General features: G+C 39.4%; 1 protein-coding gene across 1 annotated transcript in view; it reads left to right on the top strand.

The window, feature by feature from the left end:
* LOC113531972 (mucin-2) overlaps positions 1-18366 on the top strand; it is a 44504-nt gene extending 26138 nt beyond the window's left edge. Inside the window, exons 23-37 of the mRNA XM_053241609.1 lie at positions 200-7231; positions 7365-7628; positions 7973-8211; positions 8404-8590; positions 8866-9091; positions 11776-11954; positions 12410-12479; positions 12604-12713; positions 13037-13068; positions 13306-13456; positions 15276-15313; positions 16261-16368; positions 16487-16526; positions 16823-16925; positions 17769-18366. Of these exons, the coding sequence (XP_053097584.1) occupies positions 200-7231; positions 7365-7628; positions 7973-8211; positions 8404-8590; positions 8866-9091; positions 11776-11954; positions 12410-12479; positions 12604-12713; positions 13037-13068; positions 13306-13456; positions 15276-15313; positions 16261-16368; positions 16487-16526; positions 16823-16925; positions 17769-17922 (8933 nt within the window). The 3' untranslated portion in view covers positions 17923-18366. The remainder of the gene's footprint in view (positions 1-199; positions 7232-7364; positions 7629-7972; positions 8212-8403; positions 8591-8865; positions 9092-11775; positions 11955-12409; positions 12480-12603; positions 12714-13036; positions 13069-13305; positions 13457-15275; positions 15314-16260; positions 16369-16486; positions 16527-16822; positions 16926-17768) is intronic.
* Positions 18367-19085: the final 719 nt, after the last annotated feature.

Raw genomic sequence — 19085 nt, 5'->3', positions numbered from 1 at the left:
ATTTTTCCCTTTGCATCTTTTCAATTTGTTACAAATTCATGCGCTAGTTCTGCTTTTTGAACAGTAATAGATAAATTCACTAACTGGGTTTGGATACTGGTTTTGTTGGCAGGGGAGATGCTAAATATTTATTAAGAGTTTATTAATGATCGACATTTATATGGCAATAAGTAATTAAACAGACACATTTTTGGCTAAGGTTGTTACCCACGGTGCCCTGCTGAGATGCCTTATTATGATGAGAACACAAAAAAGTGTTCCAACAACTGCCTCACAACTCCAGAAACCACAACCACAACTCCAGAAACCACAACTCCAGAAACCACAACTCCAGGAACCACAACTACAAAAACCACAACCACAACTCCAGAAACCACAACTACAACCCCAACTCCAGAAACCACAACTCCAGGAACCACAACTCCAGGAACCACAACTACAAAAACCACAACCACAACTCCAGGAACCACAACTCCAGAAACCATTACCACAGTTCCAGAAACCACAGCCACAACTTCAGAAACCACAACCACAATTACAGAAACCACAACTACAACTCAAGAAACCACAACTCCAGGAACCACAACTACAAAAACGACAACCATGATTCCAGAAACCACAACCACAACTCCAGAAACCACAACTACAACCACAATTACAGAAACCACAACTACAACCACAACTACAAAAACCACAACTCCAGGAACCACAACTACAAAAACCACAACCACAACCCCAGAAACCACAACCACAACTCCAGAAACCATGACCACAGTTCCAGAAACCATAACCACAAGTATAGAAACTGCAACTCCAGAAACCACAACTCCAGGAACCACAACTACAAAAACCACAACCCCAGAAACAACAACCACAACTCCAGAAACCATGACCACAGTTCCAGAAACCATAACCACAAGTATAGAAACTGCAACTCCAGAAACCACAACTACAACCACAACTCCAGGAACCACAACTACAAAAACCACAACCCCAGAAACCACAACCACAACTCCAGAAACCATGACCACAGTTCCAGAAACCATAACCAGAAGTATAGAAACTGCAACTCCAGAAACCACAACTACAACCACAACTCCAGGAACCACAACTCCAGGAGCCACAACTCCAGAAACCACAACCATAACTCCAGGAACCACAACTACAAAAACCACAACCACAACTTCAGAAACCACAATCACAACTCCAGAAACCACAACTACAGAAACCACAACTCCAGGAATCACAACTCCAGAAACCACAACTACAACCACAACTCCAGGAACCACAACTCCAGGAACCACAACTCCAGGAGCCACAACTCCGGAAACCACAACCACAACTCCAGGAACCACAACTACAAAAACCACAACCACAACTTCAGAAACCACAATAACAACTCCAGAAACCACAACTACAGAAACCACAACTCCAGGAATCACAACTCCAGAAACCACAACTACAATCACAACTCCAGGAACCACAACTACAAAAATCACAACCACAATTCCAGAAATCACAACCATAACTCCAGAAACAACAACCACAAAGACAATTACAGAAACCACAACCACAACTCCAGAATCCACAACTCCAGGAACCACAACTACAAAAACCACAACCACAATTCCAGAAACCACAACCACAACTCCAGAAACAACAACTACAACCACAATTACAGAAACCACAACTACAACCACAACTCCAGAAACCACTACTCCAGGAACCACAACTACAAAAACCACAACCACAACCCCAGAAACCACAACCACAACTCCAGAAACCATGACCACAGTTCCAGAAACCATAACCACAAGTATAGAAACTGCAACTCCAGAAACCACAACTCCAGGAACCACAACTACAAAAACCACAACCACAATTCCAGAAACCACAACCACAACTCCAGGAACCACAACTACAAAAACCACAACCACAACTCCAGAAACCACAACTCCAGAAACCACAACTCCAGAAACCACAACCACAACTCCAGAAACCACAACCACAACTACAAAAACCACAACCACAACCCCAGGAACCCCAACTCCAGAAACCATGACCACAGTTCCAGAAACCATAACCACAAGTATAGAAACTGCAACTCCAGAAACCACAACTACAACAACAACTCCAGGAACCACAACTACAAAAACCACAACCCCAACTCCAGAAACCATGACCACAGTTCCAGAAACCATAACCACAAGTATAGAAACTGCAACTCCAGGAACCACAACTCCAGGAGCCACAACTCCAGAAACCACAACCACAACTCCAGGAACCACAACTACAAAAACCACAACCACAACTTCAGAAACCACAATCACAACTCCAGAAACCACAATCACAACTCCAGAAACCACAACTACAGAAACCACAACTCCAGGAATCACAACTCCAGAAACCACAACTACAATCACAACTCCAGGAACCACAACTACAAAAATCACAACCACAATTCCAGAAATCACAACCATAACTCCAGAAACAACAACCACAATGACAATTACAGAAACCACAACTCCAGGAACCACAACTACAAAAACCACAACCACAACTCCAGAAACCACAATTCCAGAAACCACAACTCCAGAAACCACAACTCCAGGAACCACAACTCCAAAAACCACAACCATGATTCCAGAAACCACAGCCACAACTCCAGAAACAACAACTACAACCACAACTACAGAAACCATAACTCCAGGAACCACAACTACAAAAACCACAACTCCAGAAACCACAACTACAACCACAACTCCGGGAACTACAACTACAAAAACCACAACCACAACTCCAGGAACCATGACCACAGTTCCAGAAACCATAACCACAAGTATAGAAACTGCAACTCCAGAAACCACAACTACAACCACAACTCCAGGAACCACAACTCCAAAAACCACAACCATGATTCCAGAAACCACAGCCACAACTCCAGAAACAACAACTACAACCACAACTACAGAAACCATAACTCCAGGAACCACAACTACAAAAACCACAACTCCAGAAACCACAACTACAACCACAACTCCGGGAACTACAACTACAAAAACCACAACCACAACTCCAGGAACCATGACCACAGTTCCAGAAACCATAACCACAAGTATAGAAACTGCAACTCCAGAAACCACAACTACAACCACAACTCCAGGAACCACAACTACAAAAACCACAACCCCATCTCCAGAAACCACAACTACAACCACAACTCCAGGAACCACAACTACAATTCCAGAAACCACAACCACAACTCCAGAAACCACAACCACAACTTCAGAAACCATTACAACAGTTCCAGAAACCATAACCACAAGTATAGAAACTGCAACTCCAGAAACCACAACTCCAGGAACCACAACTACAAAAACCACAACCCCAACTCCAGAAACCACAACTACAACCACAACTCCAGGAACCACAACTCCAGAAACCATTACCACAGTTCCAGAAACCACAGCCACAACTCCAGAAACCACAACCACAATTACAGAAACCACAACCACAACGCCAGAATCCACAACTCCAGGAACCACAACTACAAAAACGACAACCATGATTCCAGAAACCACAACCACAACTCCAGGAACCACAACTACAAAAACCACAACCCCAGAAACCACAACCCCAACTCCAGAAACCATGACCACAGTTCCAGAAACCATAACCACAAGTATAGAAACTGCAACTCCAGAAACCACAACTACAACCACAACTCCAGGAACCACAACTCCAGTAGCCACAACTCCAGAAACGACAACCACAACTCCAGGAACCACAACTACAGAAACCACAACTCCAGGAATCACAACTCCAGAAACCACAACTACAATCACAACTCCAGGAACCACAACTACAAAAATCACAACCACAATTCCAGAAATCACAACCATAACTCCAGAAACAACAACCACAACGACAATTACAGAAACCACAACCACAACTCCAGAATCCACAACTCCAGGAACCACAACTACAAAAACCACAACCACAATTCCAGAAACCACAACCACAACTCCAGAAACCATGACAACAGTTCCAGGAACCATAACCACAAGTATAGAAACTGCAACTCCAGAAACCACAACTACAACCACAACTCCAGAAACCACAACTCCAAAAACCACAACCATGATTCCAGAAACCACAGCCACAACTCCAGAAACAACAGCTACAACCACAATTACAGAAACCACAACTACAACCACAACTCCAGAAACCACAACTCCAGGAACCACAACTACAAAAACCACAACCACAACCACAGAAACCACAACCACAACTCCAGGAACCATGACCACAGTTCCAGAAACCATAACCACAAGTATAGAAACTGCAACTCCAGAAACCACAACTCCAGGAACCACAACTACAAAAACCACAACCACAATTCCAGAAACCACAACCACAACTCCAGGAACCACAACCACAACTCCAGAAACCACAACTCCAGAAACCACAACTCCAGAAACCACAACTCCAGTTCCAGAAACCACAACCACAACTCCAGAAACCACAACCACAACTACAAAAACCACAACCACAACCCCAGGAACCACAACTCCAGAAACCATGACCACAGTTCCAGGAACCATAACCACAAGTATAGAAACTGCAACTCCAGAAACCACAACTACAACAACAACTCCAGGAACCACAACTACAAAAACCACAACCCCAACTCCAGAAACCATGACCACAGTTCCAGAAACCATAACCACAAGTATAGAAACCGCAACTCCAGGAACCACAACTCCAGGAGCCACAACTCCAGAAACCACAACCACAACTCCAGGAACCACAACTACAAAAACCACAACCACAACTTCAGAAACCACAATCACAACTCCAGAAACCACAACTACAGAAACCACAACTCCAGGAATCACAACTCCAGAAACCACAACTACAATCACAACTCCAGGAACCACAACTACAAAAATCACAGCCACAATTCCAGAAATCACAACCATAACTCCAGAAACAACAACCACAACGACAATTACAGAAACCACAACCACAACTCCAGGAACCACAACTACAAAAACCACAACCACAATTCCAGAAACCACAACCACAACTCCAGAAACCATGACCACAGTTCCAGGAACCATAACCACAAGTATAGAAACTGCAACTCCAGAAACCACAACTACAACCACAACTCCAGAAACCACAACTCCAGGAACCACAACTCCAAAAACCACAACCATGAATCCAGAAACCACAGCCACAACTACAGAAACCATAACTCCAGGAACCACAACTACAAAAACCACAACCACAATTCCAGAAACCACAACCACAACTCCAGAAACCACAACTACAACCACAACTCCGGGAACTACAACTACAAAAACCACAACCACAACTCCAGGAACCATGACCACAGTTCCAGAAACCATAACCACAAGTATAGAAACTGCAACTCCAGAAACCACAACTACAACCACAACTCCAGGAACCACAACTACAAAAACCACAACCCCATCTCCAGAAACCACAACTACAACCACAACTCCAGGAACCACAACTACAATTCCAGAAACCACAACCACAACTCCAGAAACCACAACCACAACTTCAGAAACCATTACAACAGTTCCAGAAACCATAACCACAAGTATAGAAACTGCAACTCCAGAAACCACAACTACAACCACAACTCCAGGAACCACAACTACAAAAACCACAACCCCAACTCCAGAAACCACAACCCCAACTCCAGAAACCATGACCACAGTTCCAGAAACCATAACCACAAGTATAGAAACTGCAACTCCAGAAACCACAACTACAACCACAACCCCAGGAACCACAACTCCAGGAGCCACAACTCCAGAAACCACAACCACAACTCCAGGAACCACAACTACAAAAACCACAACCACAACTTCAGAAACCACAATCACAACTCCAGAAACCACAACTACAGAAACCACAACTCCAGGAATCACAACTCCAGGAACCACAACTACAAAAATCACAACCACAATTCCAGAAATCACAACCATAACTCCAGAAACCACAACTCCAGGAACCACAACTACAACAACCACAACGACAATTACAGAAACCACAACCACAACTCCAGAAACCACAACTCCAGGAACCACAACTACAAAAACCACAACCACAATTCCAGAAACCACAACCACAACTCCAGAAACCATGACAACAGTTCCAGGAACCATAACCACAAGTATAGAAACTGCAACTCCAGAAACCACAACTACAACCACAACTCCAGAAACCACAACTCCAGGAACCACAACTCCAAAAACCACAACCATGATTCCAGAAACCACAGCCACAACTCCAGAAACAACAACTACAACCACAATTACAGAAACCACAACTACAACCACAACTCCAGGAACCACAACTACAAAAACCACAACCACAATTCCAGAAACCACAACTCCAGGAACCATAACCACAACTACAAAAACCACAACCACAACTCCAGAAACCACAACTCCAGGAACCACAACTCCAGAAACCATTACAACAGTTCCAGAAACCACAACCACAACTCCAGAAACCACAACTCCAGAAACCACAACTACAACCCCAGGAACCCCAACTCCAGAAACCATGACCACAGTTCCAGAAACCATAACCACAAGTATAGAAACTGCAACTCCAGAAACCACAACTACAACCACAACTCCAGTAACCACAACTACAAAAACCACAACCCCAGAAACCACAACCACAACTCCAGGAACCACAACTACAAAAACCACAACCCCAGAAACCACAACCACAACTCCAGAAACCATGACCACAGTTCCAGAAACAACAACCACAAGTATAGAAACTGCAACTCCAGAAACCACAACTACAACCACAACTCCAGGAACCACAACTCCAAAAACCACAACCATGATTCCAGAAACCACAACCACAACTCCAGAAACCACAACTACAACCACAACTCCGGGAACTACAACTACAAAAACCACAACCACAACTCCAGAAACCATGACCACAGTTCCAGAAACCACAACCACAACTATAGGAACTGCAATTCCAGAAACCACAACTACAACCACAACTCCAGAAGCCATAACTACAAGCACAACAGCAGAAACCACAACACAGCAAACAACACAGCTAAGGATAAAAACTGGGCCAACACCCATTCACTCCACTAAGCATCAAGTGGTAAATACTACTCTAGGAACCACAACTACAGTAACAACTACTACTACCAAAGGTATGTACTTGTAATGTTATTAAATGCTCAGCTGTTTTATTAGGGGTTTCACAAATATTATTAACTTGCACCTGATATAAAGACACTTTTTTGCAATACTCTTTTTCTATTTCTACTCAATACTATTTTCAAGAACCTACAACTAGACCAGAGACCCCAGGAGTCACACTGCCAGCAACAACCCCACATATTCCAGAATGCAAGGATCCACAGAGAAACAAATCATGGCCAAATGGTGCTCAGTGGACAGAGGGCTGCTCCAATAATACTTGCAAAGGGGGTGTTATTCAGATAACACCCATAATATGTCCAACTCCAGTCATTCCAGTGTGCCCCAGAGGAACTGCAAAGCTGGTAAAAGATAAGCAAGGCTGTTGTATGTCCAGATACTGTGACTGTGAGTACAGCAGCCCTTTCTACTGTTTAAGAATACTATAAAATCCCATAAAATGTATTTCTTCAGGAAAATGTCCATTGAAGGATAATCCAACTTGTAGTTTTTCCTCAATAAAATTATTTTGAACATTATATATTGTATAAAGAAACCTCCTAATATTTTAAAAAAAAAAATTTATTTGCTTATTTACTCATCTTTCTCTTTTCTCCTTGATGAGGACCACCAGAGACAATGCTGTAATCTGCATAGTAGTTTAAAAACAGGCTATCTAAGCTATGCACTGAGTTTCTGTCCCTGTTTTGTGAATCGGTACTATGCTGAGATTTCTCCAATGTTTCCCTTAGGTCAATGTGATGTCTACGGAGACCCACATTATACTACCTTTGAAGGACAGAACTTTGACTTCTTAGAAAACTGTACATACATTCTGGTGGAGGAAAGGATTTCACGTCACCATCTCAAAATCAGTGTTGACAATTATTACTGTGAACCATCTGCATCCTGTGTCAAGGGCATCATTCTGAAATACCGTAACAACACAGCCATACTTCGAGTGCTTCCAGAAAAAAAGCCCGTAGTAGAAGTAGGTCTATATGAATGCCTTGAAGCTGTTAAATTTTGTGGTGACTCTCAGGTAGTGGTCATCATGACTTGGTTCCTGTGCCTTTGGAGTGCTTGCTATTTTATTGTTTGTACATATTGTAATATGGTACTGTGCATTTTGTGCACAGTGCATGTTTGGGCCATGTTAGTTTGAATCTGTTATGTTTTTCAGGTTATTCTGAATCATGTGACAATACAGCCACCATATCAAGCAGGTGGACTTAGGTTTGAGAGTACAGGTAACATGGTTTACCTTTACATTGAAGAGATCCGCTCATACATCTCTCTCAGTGCAAAAAACACACTGCAGGTCAATCTGGCAATGGAGCACTTCCTTAATAACACACAGGGACAGTGTGGTAGGTGTCCAGGATTTTGGCCTTCTTCTTAGGACAATAACCAAATTTTGTAGGTTTTTAATTATTACTGTAATATGGTTATATTTATAGATATTGGTGTGTATTTTCAGGTACTATAGTCATACAGGTTGTTATAGTCATGTCACATATTATGCCATTATTTTATTTGTTTTAAGTTGTATTATGGTGTACCAATAAATATTTGTAAAATTTTTGTTTTAGAAATTATACTGTTTATGTATGTTATTCAAGGTTTCTCTTATTCCTGCTTTCAGGTGTTTGTGGAGGTGCCTCATGTATACGCAGGGATGGTTCAGTTGAGAATAAGGACTGCTGTGATAAGACTGCATATGAGTGGATAGAGGATGATCCACTGAAACCATACTGTCAACAAGCCCCGCGGCATGTCACTTGTTCCCATGAAATAACACCAACACCACCTATTTCTCCAACAAAAATACCACCTTGCATGGCTCCTCTCTGTGAGCTCCTCAGACATGAGTAAGCTTCAGCTTTGTCTTCAGCTTTGTTTTTTTTTTTAACTTCAAGCTCATGGAACATTTTTTATTAAAGTTTTTTTTTTTCAAGAGTTGCTGGATTTGCTAATATACTGTACATAACAGATTATTTACATAATCAATGGTTAGGAAAAGAGTTTAACCCACTGGAATCTAAGGTTTTTATGAATGTTTTCAATAGATATATTTTTGCAGTATTATACCATCTTAAAAATGTTTTTACCTCAAGTGTTTAATATCATGGTTTTCAGCAGAACCTCAGCTATTAGAATTTTTTTTACATTTAGATACTAGATACTGAGGTAATAAGAATCCAAAACCCACAATGCCGATGAAAAAAAAAAAATCATATTTTTATTAAATAAATGAGGAAAACACTCTGAAGGTTTTTTTTCAGCAAAGAAGAAAATGTCTGTGTTATAGAATGTCAACTGCATTTAGCATTATAATATAAAGCTAATACACTCATTTGAAATGGTAGTGGAGTAAGAATTTTTATAGTTCAGCAATTGTATTACAGCTCAGTGTCGAATATGTATTCTGATGCTCTATATCATTTTCGCTTCAGATAAGTAACAGTCTCAAAAGCTTCTTTTTGCCTGTCACTACTGAAGAATGATTGATGAAACAGGATCAGGTGACTAATATTACTAAATCTGATTTTAAAAAGTACTCTTTTGAGTGAATACATCAATTAGTTCATATCCAGCAGATTCAAGAGTGTTTTCCCTTTTTTCTGTTTGTTTCTATGGCAAAATATGGCAAAGATATGCACAGAAGCATTGTTACTTCCTAAAGTAACAGGTGCACAATAAGCAAATAATTTTGTATGATTTTAAAACAAGATATCTTTGCTTCTGCTTAGTGTACAGACATAAACTAGATATCATATAAAATTCATATTTACACAAAGTTAAAAGATTATTAGTTATTAGATTAGTTATTAGTTTTTATGCAAATGAATGCAAATTATTTGGGACTTTAAGTAAATCAGACCCTGAGTTGCCAGTTTAGTAGGTGTACTAATATAATAATTAATAAACAAGGAATTTTGCATATATTTTTGTGATTATATTTACATTTACAGCATTTGGCAGTCACCCTTTTCTAGAGACGTGCTTTGTATTTTCCATCAAAATCAAAATCCTCATGTTAGTACAAGTAGGTCAGGGTCTAAGAATACCATCAACCCATCTGAAGTATACCAAGGATTCCTCGAGTAGGGTTAGGAAAGAGATCATATGGTTCCCAATGCAAAGAGAAATTATTTATAATCACACTATACAGTGTCATCCAGATGAAGATGGGTTCCCTTTTGTGTCTTGTTTCTCTCAAGGTTTCTTCATCATGTTGTCTCAGTGAGTTTTTCCTTGCCACCGTCACCTCTGGCTTGCTCAATTGGGATAGATTTATAAATTTAAAATTTATATCTAGAATTTATATATTTCTGTAAAGTTGCTTTGTGACAGTGTCCATTGTTAAAAGCACTATCCATCCATCCTCCATACTGCTTATCCTACACAGGGTCACGGGAGAGTCTGGAGCCTATCCCAGGTAACTCAGGGCACAAGGTGGGGGACACCCTGGACAGGGTATCAACCTATTGCAGGGCACAATCGCACACACGTTCACACACTATAGACAATTTGGAAATGCCAGTCAGCCTACAACGCATGTCTATGGAGTCTTTTTGAACTGGAGTACCTGGAGGAAACCCCTGAAGCACGGGGAACACATGCAAACTCTGCACACAAAGAGCGGAGGCAAGATTCTAAACTCCAACCCCGGAAGTGCGAGACAAACATGCAAACCACTCAGTGGGAATTGGCAAATGACCAAACTGGGAGAAAAATGTGGTGAAAATGAATAGGATATGTGGATAGGACAGAAGGGATAACTTGGGATACACTAACCACCTCACTAACTGGTGCACCTCTGACCGATACAGATGCACTACCCACAATTAGCCCACAATGCACACTTGAGAAGAACGCAAAGCCACTCTTAACTACACACCTGAGACAGCTGTTGTTGTTCCCCTTTTGGCTGCTCCTGTTAGGGGAGCAGCAGATCATTGGTCCACGTATTTGATTTGGCAGTTTTTATGCCGGATGCCCTTCTTGACGCAACCCTCCCCGATTTTATTCAGGCTTGGGACTGGCACTGACAGCGCAATGTTGCATGTAACCCCAGTGGCTGGGGTTGGTTCCCTGGCTGGGAATCAAACCTGGGCTGCAGCAGTGAGAGCGCTGTGGCCTAACCACTAGTCCTCCAGGGACCCCTACACACCTGAGACAACTAAATACTAAAATCAACAAAGCCTATTAAAGAGTACAATAAAAACTGGAAATAAGCAGAGAATTGATCCAAGACACTATCATAGGAAAGAATTTTGTGTACCTTTTTTCTCTTTACATATTGTTTGGGGTGGACTGAGGTGAAGCATTCTTAATGGTAAATTAAATAATTGAATTATATTGCTATAAAATCAAAACAGATTGCCTGGACCAGTAAGTGACAGAACACAACAGTGTGGACAAGTGTATTTTGGCCAGGGTCACAAAGTGTGGTAGAGCTGCGTACTTGCTGTATAACATCTCTTCTTCCTGTTTTTTGTAACATATAAGTAAGCAAATGTTACTAATATATTTTCTGTTTCAATTTCAGAGTGTTCAATGTATGCAGTAGTAACATTGATGTGGAGAAGCTGGTGAGTAACTGCAAGTTTGATTACTGTGTGGCCCACAACAACGCCACTGTGTGTTCCCCACTAGAGCGTCTAGCTGATCACTGCAAGAAGATGGGCTTCTGTGTGGCCTGGAGAAACCTCACCAAGGGAATTTGTGGTAAAGTAGCTGTTTTACTTGCATGATTAAGACACATGCAGAGAATGTAGAAATCCTGTTGGCTGGTAGATACCGAGCTAATTCAGAATATCTGTCTGTATTTTAGAGAGAGTTTCTTAACCGTTAAATGTGTGCCTTAGGTCCAACAACCTCTTACCTCACCCACCTCCCCAACATGCAAACTTCCAAATGTCTGTGTAATTTATAACCTGTGACCTATATATAATGACCTATTGTAGGTTAAAAAGTGATATGACAATAAAATTAAAATTGCGTTAAGATAACATGCCAGATCTCTATGGTTTAAACTATGAATTAAATATGTCTACATAAAAAAGCATCCAAGCATTTAATGATTAAAACCGATAAAAGCATAATGTGTTTGCTGTGGCAGAATGAAATGCTTCATGTTGTCCATTCTTTTATACATTTTAAAACAACGTTTCCTTTCTCAGACATTACTTGTCCTGAAGGAATGATTTTCAATGAATGCCGGAGAACTCCATCTGATTTCTGCCATGGCGGGTGAGGGTGTTTTTTTTTTTTTTTTTTTTTTTGTTACAAACAACTTATCTTGTTTGTTTAATAATGCTTAAATGTGCTGTAGATTGCTTGTTTTGAGTCTGTGTTATGTGTGTTCTTCACATAGTGTGCGTGTTCCGGGGACAATTTTGGATACAATGTGGTCTGGTTGCTTCTGCCCAGATGGCCAGCTACTTGCTGAGAAACACAAGGAGATCTGTGTATCTGAATGCACCAGTGAGTGGTTGCCATTTTTATACAAGACAAAGAGCAGCAGAATTTTCTTGTGCTCTATGCATCAACACATTTATGAAACAAAATCAGCAGGAAGTCAGGTTTAAGCTGTAAGACTTCACCATATCAAGTGAATAGTCAATTTTCATGTAGAAATAAAGCTGAATTTATGTTTTAATGTGTCATTGAAAGGGTTTTGTAATAACAATACGTGTCTTTGTGCTTACCTAGCTCATATTTGTTGTCATTTCTGAGTAATTGTTCTTAAACTGACGTTTCCTGTGTGAGATAAATGTGCATAAATGCCTGGCTTACTTTTTCTTCAGACTGTAAAGGCCCACTGGGACAACCCATGCCGGTAAGACATTACCTATTACCTATGATGCAATGTTCAACAGTTACCCACAAAGTAAGAGAGCATGACAAAATTCATTAAGCATTATTAGAATGTATCTATTAACCCAAACTGCACACATTTTCTTAATACAAATCAGCAAAGACAAATCCTAAAAATAGCTCAAAAACAAAAGGTTCAGATAAAAAAAATAGATGTTTCCCACCAAGTCTCTGATTACACTGCAAATCTCTTTCTAAGGTTGGGGCAATATGGGAGTCAAATTGCCACATGTGTACATGCAGTAATCAGACGCTGACAGAAAAATGCTGGCCAAAACCTTCAGCTACACCTCCCACATGCAGTCCTGGCTCTGCTCTCATCTCTGACTGCTGCAACAACCAGATATGCGGTAATTTAGCACTTCATCACAAGTGCACTTCATCCACTTTGTGCTGTAATGACTGAAAAATATTTTCAACACTTATTTTCTGCTATTTTTATTCATTTCCTATAATAATAAAAAAAAAAAAACTAATAACCATTTAAATGATGTTTGCATTACTGGGTTTTATTTTAATTTAAATTTTAATTAAAGCCGCAAGCAGCATTTTCAGGGGCCAAGCACCCAGACTTGGTGTGCCACACATTCAGAGATGAGGTACAATTGCTGCCTAAGCGATCACAGGAAAGCAGAGACAACAATTTAGAGAAAGGGATTCAAGAGTGATTTGTAAGTTCACTCATGATGTATATGCTTTGACCATGGACAGTGGTGGAATTCTCTGACTGTAGGAGGAAAGGTCTAGATGAACAAATGGGCAGCAGAGTGGCATTGCTGCTGCAGCTGCCACTACTGCTGTGACCTGTGGTGTTGTCTGTTGCTACTGATTTTTTTTTTTCTTCTTGCAGTTTAAAAACATCTGTGAGCCAAATTTAGTAAAGATTGGACAATTCTCCCACTTTATAAACATCTGTGAGCCAAATTTGGTAAAGATTGGATAAAAATTGCAATAGGAGTACCAAAATGGCACTTAGATGGAAGAATATTCTGCATGTTATTGTAACTTCTGACCAGTAAGTGGCATGGGCATGGTCCTGAAGATGCCTACCAAGATTTGTGTCAGTGTGCAAAGTCGTTGCTGAGATACAGCCTCGCTTCCTGTTTGGCAGCTTTGCTGTCAGATTTGTTGGTACAATATGGGCAAACCTTTTGGAATATCAACACTCTTTTGATAGTATTTGTCCCGGTTGGTCTGACGATAATGTATGCCAAATTTGGTGTTGTTTGGACATAATTTGTAGGAGGATTGGCGAAAAAAACGTTTTTGACAAAATACAAGATGACAGGAAGTACACTTGATTTTCAGATATTGATGTGCATTCAGTTTTGTATACTCAAGGGAATTATAGGGAAAAAGAACTGTGAACTTAGCACAAGGAGGAGTAGGAGGAGTAGCGGAAAAAAAAAAATCCAAGATGGCGGAAAATCAACCCAGGGAATCCAGAGATGCTTTTAAATTTTGGAAACATGGTTCAAAGGTTATGACCTTAAATGTACTTCCAAATTAGGCGCAAGTTTCACTCTATGGTGTTCAGAATGTTCCTTAGATCCTCCCCAATCAGTGTGCCAAATTTCACAACTTTTTACCAGATGGTTCTATGGGCTGCCATAGACACCCTAGCCAGAAGAAGAAGAAGAAGAAGAAGAATAGGTAGAATAACAATAAGGTGCATATGTACATTCAGTGCTTGGCCCCCTAATTAATATAACTTAAACATTAAAAAGTGCTTTTACCTACCTGTGCAGGAAGGACTATTTTGGGGGTCTACTTGCTTAACTATTGATTATACTGTATATCTGATTATTGAGAGGACGATGTTGATACTGAGTATTTTAATATCAATATTATTATCATATTGTTTTAGAATCTAACGCGATGGTCTGTTAAACAACAGGGCATCCATTTTTAACTAGTGAACATGACATGAAAGTTAACACACTGTGCCTAAAATATCATTACCACTCTCTGTAATGTCTGTGTACTCTCCTAAGCATGGAATCGACACTTCTTTATTATGTTTCTAACTATGTAGAGCATGAAGCATAACGTTTAAAACACTATCGCAGATAATCAGCGTCACTTGTTAACACCTTGTTTGTTAAGATCTTCCTCATAAAGCATTTTCAGATTGTTGTAATTAAGTTTGCTTATCCCTTTCTCTCGCAGTTGAGAAGACTTGTGAATACAATGGAACAAAATATAAGGTGAGTTCCCTCACCATTGGTGTACATATTGTAAAAAAAAAAAAAAAAAGTTCAAAGATGAAGGACTTGTAAATAAAAACAGAATGTACAGATATAATTATCTGAAAATCAGGAAAAACAGGTGAGAAACAGCAGCAAGAATTGCCTCAGACCTCAATGAGAATTATCAAATAGAACTTAGTGTACAACCTATTCAAAACAGCATGGGTACAGAGGGAGAGTAATGTGACAGAACCTTTCAACCGCCTCAAGAATAAGAAGGTGAACTTTGCAAAAGAACATACACAGAACGACAGCAGCTTCTGGATTCTTCTTATTTTCAGATAAGCTTCAGCTTCTTATTTTCAGATAAATGAACTTGTAGAAGTAATTTAAACCACAGAGAACCTAATCACAATTAAGCGTTTACTGAAGATGATTAAATGAAAATGGTAAAAGTGATGATCATTTTTTTTGATTTGCCAGCTTCATATTTGACCATCTGTTCCCACCCAAATGAAAGTAAGGTGATCTTTTTGTTGGGTCCTGATGCATACCTCTACACTCAACCCTGACCAAGATAAAATGGTTACTGAAGATGAATGAATTTTCCCACATGGTTTCATTGCATGAAAGAAGTAGAGTTCCCCCACCTTCTAAATTCCAATTTAACTCCTTGGTATAAGTAGTTCTAATAGTGTTTAATATATTCCAATAGAATATGAACGGCAGGTGTAACTGCAGTTTGTTTAGTGCAGCCGATGATAAGCTACGCATAATAGTGGTAGTGGAATCAGGAATCCCTCGTTGTCTGGGGTGAAAACCTGCAGTGATACCATCTTTTTTTGAATAATATTGAAGACGTACATATACTGTATAACACTATTTAACATAATAACAAATGAGTGAAATAATAAATGTGTGAAATGTGGTGTACAGTACTGATGTTTTTTCCATGGACACCTCAGGTGGGTGAAACATGGAGGGACCCCCACAGTCCCTGTTTAACATTTAACTGTACAAGAGAAGGCACTGAAATAGAGCGGAGAGTATGTCCACAGCAGTTCTGTTCTGAGGTGAGCCTGCCCAAACTATAACACACTTACACACACTCGCACACATCTTAGCATATAACATATGTGATACGGACTTTAAGTTCTCTCTGTCTTGTCCATCTGATTTGTGCATATCTAGGATCTCCGTATTTGGGATGAGCATCATTGCTGCTATTCATGTATGTGATATATTTTATCTAATTCTTCCTTTTATAAACAAACTGCAATATTTTGAAAGATTTTGAACATTTACAATGTTCATAGTGGGTGTATGGGTGTTCATTTTTGGGTGTATGGTGTGTGAGTGCTTTCATTCAGTCATCTTTTTTGATTTGATCAAAATGAAATCTTCCTGTTAATTTTTAGAAATAGACAACACAGACATTATTTGTGCTGACAAATGTGACACATGCACACATATTTACTTCAGTTACTATTTCATATTGTTCTCACTTGGCTTGTGTAACCCTCCTAGGCAACACAACGTGTGGAGTCAGACTGTCCAGAATGACTGTTGAGAACTGCACTCAGGAGGTGATGCTGCCCACCTGTGAAGGCAACTGTGCATCAGGCTCCCTGTAAGACTCACTATTTATTAAGCTTTTTTTGGTCATGGTTAACCTTAAGAGCAAGTTATACTCCTATAGGAATCAGGCTTTCTAAATATAAACCTTAATAAATGCATTTATAATAATAAACTCAAATGATTTTTTTTTCCTATGTCAGTTTGGTATACCTCTATGACTCAGTTTGGGCCTGCCTGCATTTCCCACTATTTTGGTTAAAATGCAGTTAAAACTACTGCATTATTTGCAAATTACAATATTATACTGTGACACTGTGATATATCCATATCCCACACTATGATAGAAGCAGTCTGAGAATGTCGAATTTGATGAAATACATGTTGAAATTTTGTAATCACTTTTCTACTATACATATGTACCTCTGGAACATTCCGACTACAGTCTGTCTGAGTGTCATTTCACTATTCAACAAATGAATTCAATTGTGACATCCGAGGGTGAAGAAATCACAATGAGCTAGCAAGGTTCTAGACATTTTTAGGCAGACTAATTGTTTTACCACTGCATTTGTTACATCACATTAGGCTCCTATCCTAATGTGATCTTTGCAGGCAAGGTTGAAAAGTAAATTTAAAAAAAAATCCACACCATTTTATAAATTATATTTATGGTGTCTATAGTTCTTTAGTTCTATGACTGAACTGTTATAGACAGAAAACCCACATTTTTTGGCAAAATCTGTTTTTTCATCTTTGTTAGCAGAATTCAGCCACAGTGACATCTGACAGCTTTTCCCAGGTTACCACATGTACTTACCAAGTTTCACTTTCCAGAAGGTTGCATGTTTAAAGATGTTCATGGTATGTAATATTTGCATGTGCTGCTGTTTTGTAGGTGGGTGAGGTCTGGGAAAGGTCCGCAGTTACAGCATAACCAGGTCTGCTGCAAAGAGAGAGACTACGAGATAAGAGAGGTTTATCTGGTTTGCAGCGGAGCCCCAGCCACAAAGTACACATACAAACACATCACCAGCTGTGAGTGCCAGTAGTCTGAAGTCAGAAAACCAGGTGGTTACAACTACAATTCATACATATATCTGTGGTGCGATTTGATTTGCATGATTTGTTATTTTTCATATGATCAGTGCATTGTGATTGAAGGTTTGATTACAGTTTTTTCTTTTTTTTTTGGTAATATCCGGTGTTTTCTGCTTTCTACTGTGAATATTCAATGCCAAAAACAAATATGGATTCCCTGTGAGATGTTTACTGTCTTTCATTACATTTTCCAAGTCATTTGATTAAATACTAAAATTGAAGAATATCAGGTTTAAATGGTAATCTAATATAGCTATCAAATGGTAATCTAATCAAATGGTAATCTAATATAGCTATTTGCTTTTTGTTTCTTTCTTTTCAAGAATGGTGGTAAATGATCATCTAATGCCTCTTATGATGTATTCATATGATATAATCAGAGAATAAAGATATGCAATGTACTGTGTGGTTATTTCATTTTCTGTTCAACATTTTTAAAATATATACAGCACAATTTCTGGTCTGACAGCCTTGAAGTTTTATAACTTATAAATAGTATATTATATATTACACAACATTTAGTTCCAGTCCACTAATTTGATTGGACAAGTGGTGTTCCAAGGGTGCTTATATTTAGTATAATAGCACTGGTACATTTCACTGTTATCACTCTGCTTGTCTGTGTTCATTACGTAAAATTCCAATTCTAGCAATAGTTCATTACATTTAAAACAATGTTGACTCTGAAATGTCAGTTAATCGATGTTAATTTCTTATTTATAGAACTGTTGTATAAAAGCAATATCATACTCACAATTGTACATCAGCATGGCTAATATGACAGTTGAGGTCAAATGTTTACATAGACCTAGGCTAAAGACTTTCAAACTCAGTTTTTCACTCCTGACATTTCATGTTACCATACGTTCTATGTATGGTATCCTATGTTAGTGTAAGTCAGTTAAGGTATCTACTTTACTATTTAAGTGCTAATTTAAAAATAATATCTAAGAGGCAGATTTATTTCAGCTTTTACACTTTGGTTGTATTTGGTGACACTGTGTTTTAATTGTTTAAACTTGAATCAAACACTTGAAGTAGTTTTCCACCAGCTTCTCACAATACTTTACTGGAATTTTTGCCCAAATATTTTCTATAGGATTCAGGTCAGGGC

The sequence above is a fragment of the Pangasianodon hypophthalmus genome, chromosome 18 (genome assembly GCF_027358585.1).
Source record: "Pangasianodon hypophthalmus isolate fPanHyp1 chromosome 18, fPanHyp1.pri, whole genome shotgun sequence".
Lineage (NCBI taxonomy): Eukaryota > Metazoa > Chordata > Actinopteri > Siluriformes > Pangasiidae > Pangasianodon > Pangasianodon hypophthalmus.
The sequence above is the reverse complement of the archived record's forward strand: the minus strand, read 5'-3'. Positions and strand labels throughout refer to the sequence as shown.